The 23,191-nt window shown below is 43.7% G+C and overlaps 1 protein-coding gene across 1 annotated transcript in view; it reads left to right on the top strand.

The window, feature by feature from the left end:
- Positions 1 to 23,191, top strand: part of LOC139410926 (phosphatidylinositol transfer protein beta isoform) — a 40,093-nt gene that overhangs the window by 12,976 nt on the left and 3,926 nt on the right. Inside the window, exons 3-10 of the mRNA XM_071156593.1 lie at positions 4,134 to 4,279; positions 4,503 to 4,594; positions 4,831 to 4,838; positions 5,367 to 5,441; positions 5,574 to 5,657; positions 17,309 to 17,386; positions 19,912 to 20,022; positions 20,581 to 20,703. Coding sequence (XP_071012694.1) covers positions 4,134 to 4,279; positions 4,503 to 4,594; positions 4,831 to 4,838; positions 5,367 to 5,441; positions 5,574 to 5,657; positions 17,309 to 17,386; positions 19,912 to 20,022; positions 20,581 to 20,703 — 717 coding nt within the window. The remainder of the gene's footprint in view (positions 1 to 4,133; positions 4,280 to 4,502; positions 4,595 to 4,830; positions 4,839 to 5,366; positions 5,442 to 5,573; positions 5,658 to 17,308; positions 17,387 to 19,911; positions 20,023 to 20,580; positions 20,704 to 23,191) is intronic.

Raw genomic sequence — 23,191 nt, 5'->3', positions numbered from 1 at the left:
AAGGAAGGGCCAGAAGTATACAGAATGGTGTCGTATGCGTAGAGGTGGATCAGGGAATTGCCTGCAGCAAGACCAACATCATTGATATATACAGAGAAAAGAATCGGCCCGAGAATTGAACCCTGTAGCACCCCATAGAGACTGCCAGAGGACCGGACAACATGCCCTCTGATAATGACACATTGAACTCTGTCTGCAAAGTAGTTGGAGAACCAGGCAAGGCAGTCATTAGAAAAACCGAGCCTACCGAGTCTGCCGATAAGAATATGGTGATTGACAGAGTCGAAAGCCTTGGCCAGGTCGATGAAGACGGCTGCACATTACTGTCTTTTATCAATGGCGGTTACCTTTAGCGTGGCTGAGGTGCACCCGTGACCGGCTCGGAAACCAGATTGCACAGCGGAGAAGGTACGATGGGATTCGAGATGGTCAGTGATCTGTTTGTTGACTTGGCTTTTGAAGTCCTTAGATAGGCAGGGCAGGATGGATATAGGTCTGTAACAGTTTGGGTCCAGGGTGTCTCCCCGTTTGAAGAGGGGGGTGGACCGCGGCAGCTTTCCAGTCCTTGGGGATCTGTTGGCCGAGGTTGGAGTAGCCAGGAGGAAGGCATGGCCAGCCGTTGAGAAATGCTTGTTGAAGTTTTCGATTATCATGGATTTATCGGTGGTGACCGTGTTACCTAGCCTCAGTGCAGTGGGCACTGGGAGGAGGTGCTCTTGTTCTCCATGGACTTTAGTGTCCCAGAACTTTTTGGAGTTTGTGCTACAGGATGCACATTTCTGCTTGAAAAAGCTGGCCTTTGCTTTCCTGACTGAGTGCGTGTATTGGTTCCTGACTTCCCTGAACAGTTGCATATCGCGGGGACTATTCGATGCTATTGCAGTACGACCTAAGGCTCGTATTTCTGTGTGTATATGATTTGATAGAGCAGTCTGAGTAGTGGTAGGAAGCAGCAGGCTTGTAAGCATTCATTCAAACAGCTGCTCTTAGCAATGCTGGTATGCACAGCTCTGTTTATGACTTCAAGCCTATCAACTCCCGAGATTAGGCTGGCAATACTAAAGTGCCTATAGGAACATCCAATAGTCAAAGGTATATGAAATACAAATGGTATATAGAGAGAGAGTCCTATAACTACAACCTAAAACTTCTTAACTGGGAATATTGAAGACTCATGTTTTAAAAGGAACTGAGCAAGGAACTTAAACGTTAGCTTTTTTTTTTTTACATGGCACATATTGCACTTTTACTTTCTTCTCCATCACTGTGTTTTTGATTTATTGAAACCAAATTGAACATCTTTCATTATTTATTTGAGACTAAATTGATTTTATTTATGTATTATATTAAGTTAAAATAAGTGTTCATTCAGTATTGTTGTAATTGTCATTTATACATGCATGCATACATACATGCAGATTTTTATGAATCTGCTTTTTTTGATCCTCCAATCGGTATCGCTGTTGAAAAATCATAATATGTCAACCTCTAATACAAACCCCCAAGAAATCCATTTTAATTCCAGGTTGTAAGGCAACAAAATAGGAAAAATGAGGGGGTGAATACTTTCACAAGCCACTGTACAGCTGGTAGGGTTTTCGGTCTATCGGTAAGATGGAACAGCTGCTTCCGTTAAGACAAGGGACGGCTCTGTCTCTTTGTAAATAACAACTGGTGCACGAAATCTAATTAATGAAGTCTCAAGCTTTTGCTCGCCTCTCATTATAAGCTGTAGCACTTTGTGGTGGTCTATTTACCACCACAAACCGATGCTGGCACTAAGACGGCACTCGACGAGCTGTATACGGCGATAAGCAAACAAGAAAATGCTTATCCAGAGGTGGTGCTCCTAGTGGCCGTGGACTTTAATGCAGGAAACTTAAATCCGTTTTACCTCATTTCTACCAGCATGTTAAATGTGCAATCAGAGGGGGGAAAAAACTCTAGACCACCTTTACTCCACACACACAGACGCGTACAAAGCATTGAGGAGTACACCACATCAGCAACTGGCTTTATCAATAAGTGCACTGATGATATCGTCCCAACAGTGACCGTATGTACATACACTACCGGTCAAAAGTTTTAGAACACCACCTCATTCAACGGTTTTTATTTAATTTTTTTGTTATTCTACAATGTAGAAAAAGGTTATCAACTATGAAATAACACATGTAATCATGTAGTAACCAAAAAAGTGTTAAACAAATCACTATTTTTATATTTGAGATTCTTCAAATAGCCACCCTTTGACTTGATGGCAGCTTTGCACACTCTTGGAATTCTCTCAACCAGCATCACGTGGAATGCTTTTCCAACAGCCTTGAAGGAGTTCCCATATATGCTGAGCACTTGTTCGCTGCTTTTCCTTCACTCTGCGGTCCATATCTCAGTCTGCTTTGGTAACAGTTGTCTGGATGTGTTTAGCAGACCCAAGGAATAACACATGCACACCATGGGCACCATCATGAGACAACTCCATGGATTGTGTTTTCCATTGCCATACTTCTATATTGTCCTCACTACAGAGAGAGTTACGCAAGGCTGTGCTGTTCTCTCTCGTGTATGTGTGTGGTTACTGTTATGAAACTTTGACTCACACAGTGTCCTTATATGGCAATGAAGTGCGTGTATGCACAGAGGCCCAGATTATAGTAAAGCCAAAAACTTCCTGGAATGATGAGCTGGGTTCTTGGTCCAGCTGTGTGTGTGTGTGTGTGGGTGGTTCACTTGATAGGATGATGTGTGATTCTGATGAAAGTGTGCGATCCGGGGTTGGGCTGGTCCATCACAATACAGGTAGATGAAACATATATATATAATCAAAACAAAAACAATACTTCCTGCTCTGACAGGCCTAAATCAAACCAAGACCTCTGTGTACTTCTCAGTTCAATAATAGGTCTGACTTGGCATAGTGGAGAGTTGATCTGATCCAGGCTTAGTATCCACAGTACAAGAACAGCACAAACATCCCTGCAGCATTCTCATCAGTGATTTGTTGCATTAATTGCACAAATGTTTATGAACAGTGATTGACTAGTTGAGTGCTTTGTTTAAATTCCTTTGTCTAATTCGGGACAATTTTGTATGCATCGTTTAACCTGGGGCTCTGTTTGTTCATGTTCTGTGTGGTCGTGCAAGTAAGAGATTGCCTTTTGGATGTGAAAGGAACCAAAGTTTTGTCCTCTCCAGGGCCCAGAACAGATGAATGACACGGACAGTAGAACTCGTTTGATCAGTGCTCTGTTCTCTGGACAATTAGCCTGTTTAGCCTACACTTGCTCGTTGTGGTAAAGAGACAATGCATACAATAACACAAAGTTATTGATTGTACAATATTCATGTTGCATCAACATACATTGGATACATGCATGTTTTTATAGTCCCTGTAGATGACACTTGCAGTCTCTTTGTACACACACAGTAGCACAGTCAGCCATGTGGACCCTCCAGTGCTGTAGGCCCCCACTGTAGCTGTTTTCACTGCCCCTTAATCCTATTAGAAACTATTAGTAAAGAGTGGCTCTCTGTAGGTCTATTGTGGGGTGGCTAGTAGCATATCTCTCTACTTTGATAACCATGCATGCTAGAGCTGGGTGGAAAATGCAAATATTCTGGGTAGCCATTTGATTAGCTGTTCAGGAGTCTTGTGGCTTGGGGGTGGAAGCTATTTAGGAGCCTCTTGGACCTAGACTTTTCGCTCCGGTACTGCTTGACGTGCGGTAGCAGAGAACCGTCACTGTCGCAGGCATTTTTATATAATGCCTGCGAGAAATGTGAAGTTTGAAATGAAACTAGTTTGCTAATATGGGTGATTGTTATTGGGAGAATTTGATGGCTACAACCATCAAACTAGTAGGAGTAGTTTAAAGGATAATACAATTGTTGCCCATATCGCTCTGCAGCATGCCCTCCTGGTTCTGGATGATGCTGGATGGACACTGCCTTCCTTGTAGTCAAGCTCTTATTCAACATGCAATCCAGGGTCCACCCTCTGTCATATGATAGTCCAAACCAAATGTGTTGATTCCCTGAGTTTTTAGTTGCTATCCATGTTTGTATTACCTTCATGAGAGCAAGTATTTGTTGTTATATAATGTTGTGTTAACTGTGTGTGTTTTGTGTTTCAGTATCAAGTGGGGCAGTTGTACTCCGTAGCAGAGGCCAGTAAGAATGAGACGGGCGGAGGAGAGGGCATCGAGGTCCTTAAGAATGAACCCTATGAGAAGGAGGGCGAGAAAGGACAGTACACACACAAAATCTACCATCTGAAGAGGTAACACACACCCACACTGTTCCTAGTGCACCATCACTATCTTGCCAGCAGGTGGAAGTGTAGTCATTCCTGTGTTACAGTAGGTTTGTAGTACCTTTTTTTAAATTTTTTATAGAGGCCTTCAAGACATTGACATGAAGATATCTCGTTGTATGACTGAAGTGTGTTTTATTCAGTGTGTGTGTGTGTGTGTGTATCCATCTATATCCCCTCGCTTCCACAGTAAAGTCCCAGCGTTTGTCAAGATGATAGCTCCTGAGGGCTCCCTGGTCTTCCATGAAAAGGCCTGGAATGCTTACCCTTACTGCCGAACCAGTGAGTCCCCTTTTCTTCTGCCTGAACTCTTACCTCTTCTCCCCTCACCTGTACCGCCTGCACCTTGTGACCACCCAAGCCATTTTTTTTTAGAGAGAAATGTTTTAAATTGACTCATTGTTGCTTGAACCAACATACTATTTACATTAATTGTATGATAATTTCTTACTATTTTTAGTCTTGGATTTGTATCTAACATTTGTTTTTTGGTCTTCTTATGCTTCGCCTGGACCCAGTTGTAACGGTGAGTAGCCTCAAATGACCCTGTTAGATTATCTCACTGTCTGTTTGGATGGTAATTGTTTGTGCATGTGTGTATAGTTGTTTGTCTGTGTGAATGTGGCATGCTTTAGTTTTCGTGAAGCGAACATGTCAACAATTTTAAAGAATGTGGCAAATAAGCCAAAAATGTTTGAGGTTTTTATTTATTTATGGGGAAATTGTATGGTTTGAATTTACCATGATATTGCTTCATCGGGTAGTTTTTGAATTCAGTGGTTGGAGGTCCTCCTTGTGGTCATTACTAGTTATGTAAATCTACTAGGTTTAGAGCCCTCAAACTCAAAAACCTCAAAGCCAGTTCCATTGCTTTTTTTCATAGTTCCCTTCTAATCAGGGACTGATTTAGACCTGGGAAACCAGGTGGGTGCAATTAATTATCAGGTAAAACAGAAAACCAGCAGGCTCCTGACCTCCCATAGGGTAAGAGTTGAATATCTCTCGTTTAGAGGGTTTGTGGTTTCAGTAAAGATTGTCAATCTCCTTCCTTCAGAATGAGTATATGAAAGACGACTTCATCATTAAGATTGAGACATGGCACAAACCTGACCTAGGCACAGTAGAAAACGTGAGTACCTTTTTATCTGGCGTTCAAAATTAGTTAAGATGATTTACAATTTACAAATCTCACTGTAAAGGTCACTGAATGTGTCCCCGGTGAAGCTTTGCTGTCATGCTCATGCCTGGCTTTGATTGGCAGGTGCACAAGCTGGACGTGCCCACATGGAAGAGTGTGGAGGTGGTTCCCATTGACATCGCAGATGGGGAACAAGTGGCCCCTGCTGTGAGTACTCCTTTCTGATACTGCCGTCATGCCACAGTCCCACACTCAATAAAGCCCTGGATAGTACCCTGTTTGGCACCATCATGTGGAGAGACCTGTGCATTGCACAGCAATCTTCCTACTTAGTATAATAATATCTGACCCCATTAGATGTAAGATAAATATAATTTTAGGTCTATTCAGATGGGACAAAAAACCGAATTGCCACGTTCCTTTTAAAGGGTTATTGAGAATGTTGTATTCCTTCTCAGCTGCCGGGCGGAACTATGGTGCATTGTTTCTCCTCTGCAGGTTCTGAAACCCCTCATCAGTGTGGTGTTGGAAGCTCTGCAATTATAGCTTAATATTGGTATAATTTCCCAGTATATCTTCTTTTCAAATCCATAAGGTTCCTAGTACCAATGCTCATGGTAATTTATTGCTATTATTTGGCATGGCATTGCCTCACTTCACTGAGTTTGTGTTTGCACGCATTTTGTGCTGTGCGAGTGCATGTGGTTATTTGCCCGAGCAGTGTGTGCTTGCGGTAGGTGTCTAACAAGGCGGACGTGTTTGCCTTGCTGGAGGAGTTGTCTGAGGGCCCTATCAGGTTTGTGCCTCAGGCAAGGCTGCAGGGCCTGGCCTGCCAAGGGACCACAGATGAGTTTGTTAGTGTAATTAAGGCTCATGGCGCTCCATACGCCTGGCCCTCTCACACACACTTCCTCAGCGTAAGGCACATCGATTCACAGACCTCATTAGAGCAGCACAGTGTATTGTTATAGTGAAGAAGCTTTCAGCATTAAAACAGCCAAATTAGTGTGTGTTTCTTCCATTCTGCTCGTTTGGCTCCCTCCTGTTGGCCGATAGCCCTGAAAAGCAGCTTTTAGCTGCAGGCGCATCATGATTTATTTAAAATTGCTGGGCCCTTGAGCTGTATGTAATTTGAAAGGCGTTTCATTTTTATTTTTCACAACAGTTGTTTTAAGTTGACTTTAGGGCTGGGCAATATAGCGAATTAATTCTAATTTCTGTTTTTGCGTGATATTCCAAATCCTGTATTGCAAGAATCTAGGTTCTTTTTTTTTCTCGTATTTTTTTGCGTTTTATGTCCACTTGTTGTCTTTTTGGTCCCGTCTCTTTCGCTCCTTCTGTGCTGTTGTGTGCACCTTCCCATTTACACCAGAGATCTTTATACACTGCTCAAAAAAATAAAGGGAACACTTAAACAACACAATGTAACTCCAAGTCAATCACACTTCTGTGAAATCAAACTGTCCACTTAGGAAGCAACACTGATTGACACAACATTTCACATGCTGTTGTGCAAATGGAATAGACAACAGGTGGAAATTATAGGCAATTAGCAAGACACCCCCAATAAAGGAGTGGTTCTGCAGGTGGTGACCACTTCTCAGTTCCTATGCTTCCTGGCTGATGTTTTGGTCACTTTTGAATGCTGGCGGTGCTTTCACTCTAGTGGTAGCATGAGACGGGGTCTACAACCCACACAAGTGGCTCAGGTAGTGCAGCTCATCCAGGATGGCACATCAATGCGAGCTGTGGCAAGAAGGTTTGCTGTGTCTGTCAGCGTAGTGTCCAGAGCATGGAGGCGCTACCAGGAGACAGGCCAGTACATCAGGAGACGTGGAGGAGGCCGTAGGAGGGCAACAACCCAGCAGCAGGACTGCTACCTCTGCCTTTGTGCAAGGAGGAGCAGGAGGAGCACTGCCAGAGCCCTGCAAAATGACCTCCAGCAGGCCACAAATGTACATGTCTGCTCAAACGGTCAGAAACAGACTCCATGAGGGTGGTATGAGGGCCCGATGTCCACAGGTGGGAGTTGTGCTTACAGCCCAACACCGTGCAGGACGTTTGGCATTTGCCAGAGAACACCAAGATTGGCAAATTCGTCACTGGCGCCCTGTGCTCTTCACAGATGAGAGCAGGTTCACACTGAGCACGTGACAGACGTGACAGAGTCTGGAGACGCCAGAGGTAGCCTGATTGCCATTAGGTACCGAGATGAGATCCTCAGACCCCTTGTGAGACCATATGCTGGTGCAGTTGGCCCTGGGTTCCTCCTAATGCAAGACAATGCTAGACCTCATGCGGCTGGAAGGCATTGATGCTATAGACTGGCCCGCCCGTTCCACAGACTGGAATCCAATTGAGCACATCTGGGACATCATGTCTCGCACCACAGACTGTCCAGGAGTTGGCGGATGCTTTAGTCCAGGTCTGGGAGGAGATCCCTCAGGAGACCATCCGCCACCTCATCAGGAGCATGCCCAGGCGTTGTAGGGAAGTCATACAGGCACGTGGAGGCCACACACACTACTGAGCCTCATTTTGACTTGTTTTAAGGACATTACATCAAAGTTGGATCAGCCTGTAGTGTGGTTTTCCACTTTAATTTTGAGTGTGACTCCAAATCCAGACCTCCATGGGTTGATAAATTTGATTTCCATTGATAATTTTTGTGTGATTTTGTTGTCAGCACATTCAACTATATAAAGAAATAGTATTTAATAAGAATATTTCATTCATTCAGATCTAGGATGTGTTCCCTTTATTTTTTGAGCAGTGTATGCAAGATGCATGTCTCCGACCGTTTCCCAAAGCTGGGAAGGCCCTGCCTCTCACGCCAACAAAGTTGAGAGATCACCTCTTCCTCTCTGACAAGCGGTTTCAACTCGCTATTTGCATTTGAGCTTTGGTCCACCAGAATCAGTCAGAGACATTATTTTACTGTAACAGAGAAGTTTTCTAATGATACACTTATGTCTCAACTATTCAAATTGCGCGCAGATCAGACGCTACTAAAACGAGAGTATCAATGAAGATTGATTCTGGAAAATGAATGTGCAGTTTGTCGCATGCTGCTTTGGAGTACCACGTACTGCTAGCAGCATTTTAGCTAAGACTGTTTATACTAGCTGTCTAGTTTGTGTTTTATAAATGTGCAATAAGCACATTTTATAAATTCTGAACAAAGTGTACAGGCTAGCATGCTGTTCAGAGACAAACATAAGGGTGTGTTCATAACAATTCAACTGTTCAACCTGGTTAGCTAGCAAATAAGATAGCTAAAGATGAACTAGCATGTGGGCTTGAGCGATCGTTGATGATACCAGTGTTAATTGTCTATAGCCTAATGCCTGCTGTAAGAAGTTGGGCATTATTAGTGAATGTGCATTATGCATGGTTCTAGTTACATGTGTAACAAAAAAAGGCCTTTTCATGGACTTGATAGCCAGATCAGTGATTATTGCAACAACAAAGCAGGTTAAACTTATGGTTGTGGAAGGCCTCTATTTAGGTATAAATTCATTAGATTAATGTTGACTGTTCGAAATACAGTGTATTTTACTTTAAGTCTACAACACTGCTTATTTAGAGAACATTAAAATCAGTATATGCAGTATATATCTTGAAGATTTTTAGGTCCAATTGATCAGCCCTAGTTGACTTTGCACTTCTCTCTGAGCTCTTTACGATGAATAATGAAACCAGAAGAGGACTGTGAGACCGTTAAGAGTGTGTGCAGGGCTCCCATCTTTCAAAGGTTAGGAGTACCACATGAAATTTAGTACCATTGGTTGATTTGAGAAGAGTGGTTGATTTTGGGATGAATGAGGTGCTGGAGTCGGTCCATTAGACTATGTTCACAGGAATTCCCAACTGACATTATGCTAGAGAGACCTCTGAGTATTCACTCTTCAGGGTTTATACACGTTTTGACAGATGGCATTTTATAACTTTTGCATGACTTTTAACCAGATTTTCATGACTAATAATTGGTGGTGTCTATGTAGCCTACATGGAAAGTTAGCATGAATGTGGTATTGTAGAAATGCAAACTGTTAAGGGCCCAAAAAGGTGACTTTATCAGCTTTAAAATGCTAACTTCTAGTGACTTTTAGGATGGGTCCCTTGTTTAAATGTTTTAACTGTGTACTATTTAAACAACAAAGAATATGATCAGTCTGTGTAAAATAAAGTGGTTCGTGTGAACATAACTCATAGCATTTTTTTTTTTATCTGCCTTTGTACATCTGTTCTACATTAATGTGCCAGCAGAGCACAACACCCTTTGTCTCGTTCAGTCAGAGTACACCTGGCATACCTCTTTCTATCCACCTTATTGAACAAGTGAGAAAGGGGGAAAGTGTTTGTGTGTGGTGTTCCTTTTGACCTCTATAGTGGCATCCAGCTTAAGCCAGGCCCAGCTCCAGCTACACTTGATCCCTGAATCCACTTGTTTAACAAGCAACTCCTCATTTTCACCTAATTCTCTCATTCTGAGAATGAACCACATAGAGGAAAAACATGTAGTTGATAGTAAGTTCATTTAGCTAACTAGTTAACATTTCACACAGATTGCCAGGGTCCAGTGAGTAACTAACGTTATAGCTTGAGGAACGGCAAGGCTTGATCGAATTCTCAGTTAGTACTATAGCTAATTGGTTCCTCGAGCTAACGCTACCTCATCTGATGTTGTAACGTTAGCTATTTAGCTGTCTGACTTTGTTAGGCAGCTAATTTTCACACCATAAACTCAATTATTTGATCAGCTAAGTTTGCTAATGTTGCTGAAAATTTCTCTGACTAGCTAACGGAGAATTCAGCTATTGTAGTAAGATACTTAAGTTCTTATTCCACCACACTTGCTCCCTCACCTCAAAATGTCCAAATGCCAGTTGTTTTTCAGTTACAGCTCATGAAGTACACTTCATCACCTTACCACCTTCGTCTCCAGGCTTCTCACCTACCTCTAGTGGTCATTCAGGGCACGCAGACTCAAATCTCTAGCCACTTTAATAATTAATAATAATGGCTGTAATGAATGTATCTCTATTCACTTTAAACAATTCCACTTTTTATAATGTTTCATACCCTACATCTCATATGTATATACTGTATACTGTACTCTGTACTCTGTACCATCTACTGCATCTTGCCTATGCCGCACGGCCATCACTCATCCATCTATTTATATGTACATATTCTTATTAATCCCTTTACACTTGTGTACATAAGGTAGCTGTTGTGAAATTGTTAGATTACTTGTTAGATATTACTGCACTGTCTGAACTAGAAGCACAATCATTCTTCTGCACTCGCATTAACATCTGCTAACCATGTGTGTGTGACCAATAACATTTGATTTGACACGCTGCTGCAGTAACTGGCAAACTGTCTGTCCACTCTCTGCTGTCTTTTCAGAGCGCGGGCTGATTCTGTAACTAGCAAGTTGGTTGTCGCTTCTCTCTTCAGTCACGTGCTGCATCCTGTTATGTGAAGGACTGGCTGATCCCAGGCCTGAGCCTTAGATGATACAGTCAGTATTGCTCCAAATGCGCATCACTCGTTCGCTTACAGCCAGTAGTGATTCATATCCCCCCCAAATATAACTTTTCTGATCGGATCTACATGAATCATAGGTTACCTAGTTTGCATCCCTGGGTATTGACACTAGAAGGCTGCTGGTCTCTGATCCCATGTAGGCCTATGATCTCCTGCTGTTATGCCCTTATGCCACTTAACCCTTCACAAAGTAGAAGAAATGCGCTGTTTAGGCTTCTGTATAAAACACACGGTCAACCCTCCATTTGGAGAGCTACTGGTTGTGCAGGCTTTTGCTTATGTGCTTATCAAGGTTCTGTGTGAGCAGCTGATTTTTACGGCTACAATGTGGTGTGTTAGAGCAGGGCTCGAACAAAAGCCTGCACACCCAGTAGCTCTCCTGGAGGATGGTTGGCCACCCTTAAAATAACATATTGCAACACAACTAAAATACTTTTGTTTAAATATAATTATTCCCTCATTAAATTAATCAGGGATGAAATGGATACTGTAAGCTACTTCAAACCATGGTAGCGAAAAACATGTTTATCTATAACCTCAAGGCTAAAATATTATTCTTTCAGGGGAGATCTATGCACGGCATGGAAGTTATTTGTCAATTCGACTTTTTAGAATATTTTTAATGTTGCCGGAGTTACATGGCTAGCCTACTGTTTAATAAGAGGGGAATACCAGCTTTCCAATAATGGTGTCGTAGGTCTTTCTCAACAGTGCCTGTCGAACGACATAATACTTATAATTACTAGCAAGATGGCTTGTAGTGAGGCTAGTTATGTTTTGGAACAGTGTATTCTGAACATTCAGGCTGGCACATTCTCAATCGGCGCATTCCCTCACGAATTGTCTACTGGCACGTATACGCTGGATTTACAGATATGAATGCCCACTCTCCATTGCTTTTCAATGCAGATCCTGCCTTCATTCTGCTTTGATCAACCTTTTTTTGACACTGTGTGCAAATCCGAGCCGGTGATGGGCCACTTTGTTTTGTAGAGGACGCAGTTCACAGAAAGTTGGAGGTGCCGGTATGGCGCTCTGGCCCAACTCAAGCACTGATTTGAGATACAGCCTTAATGAACAACGGTACAGCAAAGCCTTATCGTGCTTGTGTGTTATGCTGCTAGAGTGTGTGGGTCTACTCTCCTGCTGCACTAGTGAGTTAGTTCGAACTGTATGTTTGACTGTGATTGTGAATGGGTTTAGTGCCTGTGTTTTGGTGTATTAGTGCAGCTGGGATCTCAGCATTGTGATACACAGTGTGTCACAAGACGTGAGGAAGATGGCCCTGTGTCTGGGGGAGCAGTCTCTCCTCAGCCTGGCCCTGTGTCTGGGGGAGGAGTCTCTCCTCAGCCTGGCCCTGTGTCTGGGGGAGGAGTCTCTCCTCAGCCTGGCCCTGTGTCTGGGGGAGGAGTCTCTCCTCAGCCTGGCCCTGTGTCTGGGGGAGCAGTCTCTCCTCAGCCTGGCCCTGTGTCTGGGGGAGCAGTCTCTCCTCAGCCTGGCCCTGTGTCTGGGGGAGCAGTCTCTCCTCAGCCTGGACCTGTGTCTGGGGGAGCAGTCTCTCCTCAGCCTGGTCCTGTGTCTGGGGGAGCAGTCTCTCCTCAGCCTGGACCTGTGTCTGGGGGAGCAGTCTCTCCTCAGCCTGGACCTGTGACTGGGGGAGCAGTCTCTCCTCAGCCTGGACCTGTGTCTGGGGGAGGAGTCTCTCCTCAGCCTGGACCTGTGTCTGGGGGAGCAGTCTCTCCTCAGCCTGGCCCTGTGTCTGGGGGAGCAGTCTCTCCTCAGCCTGGACCTGTGTCTGGGGGAGCAGTCTCTCCTCAGCCTGGACCTGTGTCTGGGGGAGGTGTCTCTCCTCAGCCTGGACCTGTGTCTGGGGGAGGTGTCTCTCCTCAGCCTGGCCCTGTGTCTGGGGGAGCAGTCTCTCCTCAGCCTGGCCCTGTGTCTGGGGGAGCAGTCTCTCCTCAGCCTGGCCCTGTGTCTGGGGGAGCAGTCTCTCCTCAGCCTGGCCTTGTGTATGGGGGAGCAGTCTCTCCTCAGCCTGGCCCTGTGTCTGGGGGAGCAGTCTCTCCTCAGCCTGGCCCTGTGTCTGGGGGAGCAGTCTCTCCTCAGCCTGGCCCTGTGTCTGGGGGAGAAGTCTCTCCTCAGCCTGGCCTTGTGTCTGGGGGAGTAGTCTCTCCTCAGCCTGGCCCTGTGTCTGGGGGAGGAGTCTCTCCTCAGCCTGGCCTTGTGTCTGGGGGAGGAGTCTCTCCTCAGCCTGGCCCTGTGTCTGGGGGAGCAGTCTCTCCTCAGCCTGGCCCTGTGTCTGGGGGAGCAGTCTCTCCTCAGCCTGGCCCTGTGTCTGGGGGAGCAGTCTCTCCTCAGCCTGGCCCTGTGTCTGGGGGAGCAGTCTCTCCTCAGCCTGGCCCTGTGTCTGGGGGAGCAGTCTCTCCTCAGCCTGGCCCTGTGTCTGGGGGAGCAGTTATGCACACCATCAGACACACGTACACAGTCTTCTACACACACTGGCACCAGCCTGCGCCCTTCTGCCATCTATAATGTCAGCATAGCCATTTGCTGGAAGCATCAACAAGTTCCCACCTGACAGCCTACCCAGCTCAGTCCAGCCGAGACAGGGTGCATGGTGGAGGGCACAGGGCTGGGCTTTTGTGCTGCAGCCTGGGGCCAGGGCAGAGGGGCTGTGGAGGGTAGACCTAGCCTAGGAGACCCTGGCCTCTCTCATGGTAGCCCCCTTTCCCCTCTGCCCAGAGGGCAGCATTAGTGCAGGGCCAACTCTCAGACACATGGGCTAGAGGGGCTTTAGAGGGCCCGGTATGACTTATGCAGTCCTGCACGCATTTTGAGTACCATGCATGCATTTTGAGGTCAGAGTCGATACTGCTGATGTGAAGAAAAAGGTTAGGGTACAAATGGAGAACCAACTGCATTTTCCAAAAATGTATGTTTGTCAAGCATATATCCACTATCTCGTAGTTGGCTAAGGCGTCATTTCGACGAAGGTAATTATATATAACACTTAGTCAACTAAGCAAGAACACTTGCTTGGCCTCGCGTGCTTTGATCTCCGCAACCGTAGTAGGCGCGAGCACATTGACTAGCAAGGAAACGTGCGTTGTTGCGGTATTTCAGTGTGCGCCACTGCATGGATGGAAATAGACATGACAGAGCTGTTCCGCTAATACAGTCCTTCACAGAAAGTTATGTTAGACCAACTCATCTTTAACAGTCTGTTAATTAGTCAGTTGTTGATCTCTCCTCCTTGATATAGCTGTATTTTATTTTTTATTTAACCAGGTAGGCAAGTTGAGAACAAGTTTTCATTTTACAATTGCGACCTGGCCAAGAATAAAGCAAAGCAGTTCGACACGTACAACAACACAGAGTTACACATGGAGTAAAACAAACATACAGTCAATAATACAGTAGAAAAATAAGTCTATATACAATGTGAGCAAATGAGGTGAGATAAGGGAGGTAAAGGCAAAAAAAGCCCATGGTGGCGAAGTAAATACAATATAGAAAGTGAAACACTGGAATGGTAGATTTGCAGTGGAAGAATGTGCAAAGTAGAAATATAAATAATGGGGTGCAAAGGAGCTAAATAAATACAGTAGGGGAAGAGGTAGTTGTTTGGGCTAAATTATAGATGGGCTATGTGCAGTAATCTGTGAGCTGCTCTGACAGCTGGTGCTTAAAGCTAGTGAGGGAGATAAGTGTCTCCATTTTCAGAGATTTTTGTAGTTTGTTCCAGTCAGTTGGCAGCAGAGAACTGGAAGGAGAGACAGCCAAATGAGGAATTGGTTTTGGGGTTGACCAGAGAGATGTAACTGCTGGAGCGCGTGCTACAGGTGGGTGCTGCTATGGTGACCAGCGAGCTGAGATAAGGGGGAACTTTACCTGTATGTCAATAGTAGGCTTCTAATAATGTAATAGTACTCAGTTTACCAATGACAACAAGCAATGTTTGTTTAAGGGTGGGCGATATGACCGAAAAATCCTGTGGGCAAAGATTATCGAGATACATCGTGTTCTCGAAATAAGCGATGTTGTACAATTGAAGTTAAAATACACTGCATTTCAAACAGTAAGCAATGATCTAATGAATTTCGGGCTTGTGAAGTTATACCTAGGCTAAATATAAGCCTTTCATACGACCAACAAATAATCAAATTTGTTAATCAGAATATACATACATGCATACACACACACACACACAGTACCAGTCACAAGTTTGGACACCTACTCATTCCAGGGTTTTTCATTTTCACTATTTTCTATATTGTAGAATAATTGTGAAGACAAACTATGAAAATGCAGATATGGAATCATGTAGTAACCAAACGTGTTAAACAAATCAAAATATATTTGAGATTATTCAAATGGCCACCCCTTTATAAAAAAAAAATGCAATCACTGATCTGGCTATCAAGTCCATGAAAAGGCCCTTTTTTTGTTACACATGTAACTAGAACCATGCATAATGCACATTCACTAATGATGCCCAACTTCTTACAGCAGGCATTAGGCTATAGAAAATTAACACTGGTCTCATCAACGATCGCTCAAGCCCACGTGCTAGTTCATCTTTATAGTTCTAGTTTAGCTATCTTATTTGCTAGCTAACAAGATTGAACAGTTGAATTGTTATGAACACACCCTTCTGTTTGAAAAGCATGTTAGCCTGTTCAGATGTTGAAATCAAGTGGCCTACCTTATTTCTTAGAATGCGAACTTGTTGCCAATTCTTTTATATAATTGTGTTTTATGCTTATTGCACTTTTTATAAAACACAAACTAGACAGCTAGTATAACAGTCTTTGGCTAAAATGCTGCTAGCGGTACCAATGTCGCGTGTGACAAACCTAAGCATTCATTTTACAGAATCAATGTTCGTTGATACACTCGGTTTAGTTGTCTGCTCTGCGCGTAATTTGAGTAGTTGAGACATAAAAAGGGTATCGTTAGAAAAGTTCTCTATTACAATAAAATAATGTCTCAATGTGTTTGTGTCCATATGACTGATTCTGGTGGACCAAAGCTCAAACGAAAATAGTGAGTTGAAACCGCTTGTCAGAGAGGAAGAGGTGATCTCTCAACTTTGTTGGTGTGAGAGGCAGGGAGAGGGTCTTGGTGTGTGTAAACCATAGAGGAATAGGCAAAGCGAGATGTTTCACTCGCTAAAATCTGTCCAAAATAAGGCCAATGTGTTTCTATGGGCTTATTTTGGACCCGACGCTTGTCGCCTGCCTTCACGCCTTTGAGACAACGGCTCCGATTGTTAGGGCAGAGACATGAGCATCTTGTCATTATATACAGATCTCTGGTGTAAGTGGGAAGGTGCACAGAGGAGCTAAAGAGACGAGACCAAAAATACATCTTGAGAACATGTGGCCATAAATGCTCATTAAAACGTTGATTATTGTGATACAGGCATTTGGAATATCACGCAAAACATGCATTAGGATTAATCAAATGAATTTGATCTATCGCCCAGCCCTATGTTGAATGACTGGTAGTCTAGTAGTCAGACCTAACTTGATGGATTAGGTCAGAGATGGAGATCTGAAACAAGCTCATATTAGCCTATTTCATTTGTTTCATATGTCAAATAGCCTACAGTTAACCAGACTTTTGCATTTTATCCAGTAATAGAATTATTCAGAATATTCTCCCCAAACAGAATTAAGCCAGTTTAAATTTTCACTATTACTATCCACAAATACTTAAAAAACAAAATGTATTAAGAATTGTATGTGTTATATGTAACAGTGTTTATTGAGACCGCCTCAATTTAATTTAGGATCAAACACAAGACTTCTGTGTTCGCTACGTTGTTTGATATAATTGAACTCAATGTTTCAGGAAATGGCCGTTACAGGTTTTCCAAAAAGGCGAAACACTTCAGCTTCCATAGGGGGAAGTTGACTGACCCCCACCCCCCCCACCCAACCTTAGGCCTACATCAGCACCACCTTGTCAGAAAATCCTAGGGAGAGCCCTGGTTTTACATTTAAATGCATTTCTAGTTAGCTACTGAAGAGCAGCCAAGTACCAAGTACCCATAAGTCCATAGCCTGCCATTCCTTCTGAGGCAACATTATTAAGCTAGAAAATATGCATTTGCCTTATAATTTGAGCAGTGTGGGTGTTGCGCAGGGCCGGGGGTGACACCACCATGCTGAAGTGGTACTTTTAAAAAGGTTTAAGGTTGGCAGGTCTGCTAACGTGGAATACATATGTGTTGAAATGATTTGTTCTGTGTTTTGATTATTAAAGTGTTAATTGTCATCCTTCTCTTCCCTCTCCAGGACTACAAGGCAGATGAGGACCCTGCTCTGTTCAAGTCAGCTAAGACTGGTAGAGGACCCCTGGGACCCAACTGGAAGGTATACCTCTCACTGGAACACCAGGGAGGGAGGGAGACTGCAGTTTGATGAAGACAAATCACCTCTCTCTGCTCTAATTGGGCGTAATAGAAATTCCAAGTGATCAGGTCAGATTAGCCCCTCCTGTCTCAGCCCTGCTCACACGCTCTCAGCCAGCCAGGAGTGTGTGTTTGTACGTGGCTGTCTGCCCTGGAATGTACTGTGTGTGTCATCTCTCTTAGTTTGAGCTAGGAACAGCTCTGTTTTTTACAATGAGTCTGCGAGATATTTGTTTGTAAAAAGTGAGAGGTGATGAAAACAGCTCATCCAGAGATACCGTTTTCCCATCAAACCCTTCATCTACAGCCCTGCAAACAGGCCCATGATGTCAAACTAGTTAGATCTCCACCCAGCAATGGTTTACATCCCTTATATACTTAACAAAATATAAACGCAACATGTAAAGGGTTGGTCCCATGTTTGATGAGCTGAAATAAAAGATCCCAGACATGTTCCATATGCATAAAAAGCCTACCGTAATTTCCAAAGTGAATTTGTTTCAATGTACTGGTAGGCACCTGTGGCTTATAGACATGTGCGGCATATTTATGTACAAAATACATATTTTTTTTAATAATTCAGTGGGTGCGGTTTATATTCAGGTGCGCTTAATAGTCCAGAAATTACGGTAATTCTCTCAAATCTTGTGCACAAATCTGTTTACATCCCTTTTAGTGAGCATTTTTAAATTTGCCAACATAATCCATCCACCTGACAGGTGTGGCATATCAAGAAGCTGATCAAATGGCATGATCATTACAAAGGTGCACCTTATGCTGGGGACAAAGGCCCACTCTAAAATGTGCAGTTTTGTCACACAACACAATGTCACAAGTGTCTCAGGTTTTGAGTGTGCAATCGGCATGCAGGCTGCAGGAATGTCCACCAGAGCTGTTGACAGATAATTTAATGTTGATTTTTCTACCATAAGCTGCCACCAACGTTGCTTTTAGAGAATTTGACTGTATGTCTTACCAGCCTCACAACTGCAGACCACTTGTAACCACGCCTACCCAGGACCAAAAAGATCCGGCTTCTTCACCTGTGGGATCTTCTGAGACAGCCACCCGGACAGCTGATGAAACTGAGGAATCCTTTTCTGTTTTAAAGCCCTTTTTGTGGGGGATAAACTAATTCTGACTGGCTGGGCCTGGCTCCCCAGTGGCTGGGCCTGGCTCCCCAGTGAGTGGGCCTATGCCCTCCCAGGCCCAGCCCCTGCCCAGTCATCTGAAATCCATATTAATTTATTTCAATTGACAGATTTCCTAATGAACTGTAACTCAGTAAAATAGTTGAAATTGTTAGATGTTGCGTATTTATATTTTTGTTCAGTATAGTTCAACGTGGAAAAGTTTTTCTGCTCTGCGACAACTTGCACAGATGAGACTGCTAAACAGCTTTTATAAAGTCTAAAGCAACTTTTCATTTAGATCCCCCCCCCCCCTCACCTTGGACATGGAAACACTTTTTGGAGAGGGAAAAAATGAGAGAATCTTAATTAAAGTTACAACAGAGAACACTATTTGTGCCAGCTTCTCAGAGCAGTAGAACTCTTCTATCTCTGCGTGCACACATGCTTCCGTATTGGCACACTTTGTATTTCTGAAAACTCCTGGTCCTTTGAGCAGGGCGACGGGAGAGAAGAAATGTCACCGTAAATGTTTTGATGTGGTTTCCGTTTTATGTGAAGTTCTCCTTTAGCGGTGACAACTTTTCTAGCTAAACCCTACGCAAATTTAGAATGTTTTTCATTCCCACCATCCCCCTCTCTCTCCTCTGTGATGGGAGCATCAAACGGTGGTGGGATGGGTGTGATTGCGGCAGGTCTGTGGCATTTCTCCCTGTGTGCAGCGCTAGAATGAAGTGATTAATTAAACTGGTGTTCTGGGAGTGGTGTGCGCGTGTGTGTTCTGGGGGCAAGCAGGTCTTGGGTGTTAATAATGGAACCGGCTTTGTGCTGAGATGCCGTTATCGCTGTGTGATGCGAGCAGCGTTTTATCTGCCTTCCCCGGCCACAAAGGCATGCCTGTCTGGAACAGTGTCGCTGTCAGGGTGGAGCGAGAGAAATGGTCCCTTCATCTGGAGTTTATCCACTTTGCTCTCTCTCCTCTTCCTCTCAGGGAGACCAAGTGCAAGCTGCAGATGGATTTAAAACTGTTTTGTAGATTAGAAGACTTATCTGTCTACTGCATATTCTCATATCGATAATTATTTTACTAAGCTTCGTTTCCAAAACATGATGTATTAATGACATTTTAATGGTTGGAATACCGCAGAGATTTGTCCAAACCGGTTTAATTTTTCTGTGTTCTCAAATCACACTCTGCTTTCTTCTCTTTGAGAGTTCCATTATTGGGAAGTTTGCATAAACTTTGCTTATTTGCATATTCCGTTTTTTTGTAATATCTTGTCAACATAAATTATTTAGTGTGTCTTCTTGCATTGTTTTCTCAGTGTCTGTTCTCCTGTTGTGTTGCTACTAACAGAAGGAGCTGGTTAGTAAGGCTGACTGCCCGAGGATGTGTGCCTACAAACTGGTCACTGTCAAGTTCAAGTGGTGGGGCCTGCAGAACAAGGTGGAGAGCTTTATTCACAAGGTTAGGACATGTTTTTTTTCTTCAGGTTAACAGACACTAGCTATGTTTCCATGAACTACTGTCGACATTAAAGTTGACAGTAGTGGCGACATTGCTTTTGTAAAATAAACCTGGGTCAAAGGAAACCTGCCCACTGAGTCATCAAGAGTGAATATAATAATCCAAGCAGCACTGTAAATGAATCTGTAGGTACACCTCAAACACCTGGGTTATATTGTTTATGCTCAGTCTTTTGATATCCAGGACTAGACTGTATAGCATCTGACCTGGGGCGGCAGGGTAGCCTAGTGGTTAGAGCGTTGGACTAGTAACCGGAAGGTTGCAAGTTCAAACCCCCGAGGTCTGTCGTTCTGCCCCTGAACAGGCAGTTAACCCACTGTTCCTAGGCCGTCATTGAAAATAAGAATTTGTTCTTAACTGACTTGCCTAGTTAAATAAAGGTAAAATAAAAAAAATAAAATGTGTACCTTCCTTTTTTATTCTGTCACTATCTGACACATGCTTCCTGGTACCCTTTTCTTTACCTCTGTATGCCTCTATCCATGTTCTCTCCTCCAGCAAGAGAAGCGCATCTTCACTAACTTCCATCGCCAGCTGTTCTGTTGGATTGACAAGTGGGTGGAGCTGACTATGGAGGACATCAGGCGGATGGAGGCGGAGACCCAGAAGGAGCTGGAGGAGGTATGTAAAGGAACATAGTGGATTACAAACGGGAGAAAGGTTCAATACTTACCAAGGCTTACTACACTAAACCTCCAAAACCATTAGAGCGAGTGTGCCGTTTTTAGGCATCATCTCTTTAGCGTTGTCATGGCGGCAGATCACTGCAGTGCTGCCCTATGTGCTTGGCAGTGTCGGTCTGGTGTTTGCCTTGTGGGTCCTGGCCATGGTTGGATAGCAGGCTGTCTTATCCTGTCTGTGGTGTCATCCCTCAGAGACAGTGGTAATGTTAGGAAGCTCATTGGAAGAGTCATCAGGATCTCTGGAAGGGATGCTGGTTGGTCTGTTCATTAGTGGTGCTGAGACACACAACATTTACTCTAAATTCGTATCCCTCCCTAGATCCTTTTCCTAGAATTCTGATTATTATTTTGATATTTTTAATAGAAAATCTGAGCTAAACACCCTGTTAATTTATTTCAATCTTAAATCAATGATCCCCTCTTATACTTTAATGTAAATAAATCAGCTTTTTGTGTTTTATGACAAACTAAAACGTGTATGATTTTATGACTGTCATTTTTCCCATCTTATGTGACTTTATTTACTGCTTGTCATAATTTTGCTAAATAATAATAATGAAAGGAACATCATTCCTAGTCTTCTTATCAGTAGAGGGTTCACTTTTCTTTTCTTTTTAGCGTGTTTGTTTGATTCGACCATGTGTACTCACAATGCTGTCCAAAGGGATATGGGGGTGGAATTCTACATTCCTGCCCCAATCCCCTTCTCCAGCCTGTCTGTCTCCCCCTCCCAGGGTTCCCACACATGGTTTATTCTGGAAAAGTCAAAGAAATCCATCTCAACTGTGAGAGAATTGTAATCACATACAGTGCATTCAGAAAGTATTCAGACCCCCTTGAATTTTTCTACATTTTGTTACGTTACAGCCTTACTCTAAAATGAATTAATTAAATGTTGTTGGCACCTGGCACCATCCTTATGGTGAAGCGGGGTGGCAGCATCTTGCTGTGGGGATGTTTTTCAGCGGCAGGGACGCTGAAAAATAGCTGTAGCGACACTCCCCATCCAACCTGACAGAGCTTTGGGGAGAAATGGGAGAAACTCTCCAAATACAGGTGTGCCAAGCTTGTAGCGTCATACCCAAGAAGACTGTAATCGCTGCCATAGGTGATTCAACAAAGTACTGAGTATAGGGTCTGAATTATTAAGTAAATGTTATATTTCAGTTTCCATTTTCTTTAAAATGTTATTCGTCATTATGGGGTATTGTGTGTAGATTGGGGGGACACACACAATGTATTCCATTTTAGAATAAAGCTGTAAAGTAACAATGCGGAAAAGTCAAGGGGTCAGAATACTTTCCGAATGCACTGTATAGCCTGTCACTCCTTTCACAGTCGAGCCTACGTTTTGGAATAGACAGCCTAGTCTTGGTCCATTGTGATTTTTCATTATAATACAAAACCTTCATCCTTGAAGTCATTAAAAAGTCAGACATTTAGATGGGTAACTTGTGTGGGAACCCTCCCTCCCTTTCCCCCAATCTCTACCTCTGCCCTTACAGGCCTCCTGATTCTATCATTTTACATCTAGATGCGTAGGAAGGGCTCTGTTCGAGGCACGAAGGCTTCAGACGAGTAGCTGCTCCAGGTGTAGGTCTGAGGAAGGCTGTGTAAGTGCAACTAGAGTCGGGCCAATAGCAGACATGTTGATTCCTCCTCCACTGTCTCTCATGGATTCCTTGTCTGTCTTCTCCCACTGGGTTCTCTTGGTATTGCTGCATGTTTACACTGCTTTCACTCCATATACAGTGGTGTCGTAACAAGGATTTATGGTCTGGTTTGTGTGGGTGTCTGTGTGTGTGTTCTTGTCACGTGAACTTCCATAACTCTGACTTGTATTAGTTAATCAATAACACCAGATCTCAGAGAAATGAAGCATTTGCCAGATCGTTAAGTGTATTGCTGACATTGCGAAAAGCTGTGTGTGTGTGTGTGTGTGTGTGTGTGTGTGTGTGTGTGTGTGTGTGTGTGTGTGTGTGTGTGTGTGTGTGTGTGTGTGTGTGTGTGTGTGTGTGTGTGTGTGTGTGTGTGTGTGTGTGTGTGTGTGTGTGTGTGTGTGTGTGTGTGTGTGTGTGTGTGTGTGTGTGTGTGTGTGTGTGTGTGTGTGTGTGTGTGTGTGTGCTCAATCTCCCCATGTGAGGGCAGACATCTGTTCAGCCTGTTTTCAGAGCCAAGGCGAGAGAGCAGGTTTTTAAAAGGCTATGGCATTCAGGTAAAGCCCAACTAACAAAAAGTCAGCACAGGTTTCTGGCCTTGTATCTATAGTCCAAAGAAAGGCCATACAGAATATGGATAACAAAAACGCTCATCTGGCACTGCAGACTTCTGTTTGTATCACATTCTCAGTAAGGCCTTACCAATCACACCCTGTTGGCCCCACTCTGAATATCAATCTGAGCGCTTTTGGCCGTACATGGAGGAAT

Source organism: Oncorhynchus clarkii, chromosome 6 (genome assembly GCF_045791955.1).
Source record: "Oncorhynchus clarkii lewisi isolate Uvic-CL-2024 chromosome 6, UVic_Ocla_1.0, whole genome shotgun sequence".
Taxonomy (NCBI): domain Eukaryota; kingdom Metazoa; phylum Chordata; class Actinopteri; order Salmoniformes; family Salmonidae; genus Oncorhynchus; species Oncorhynchus clarkii.
This window is presented reverse-complemented; position numbering and strand designations above follow the sequence as displayed.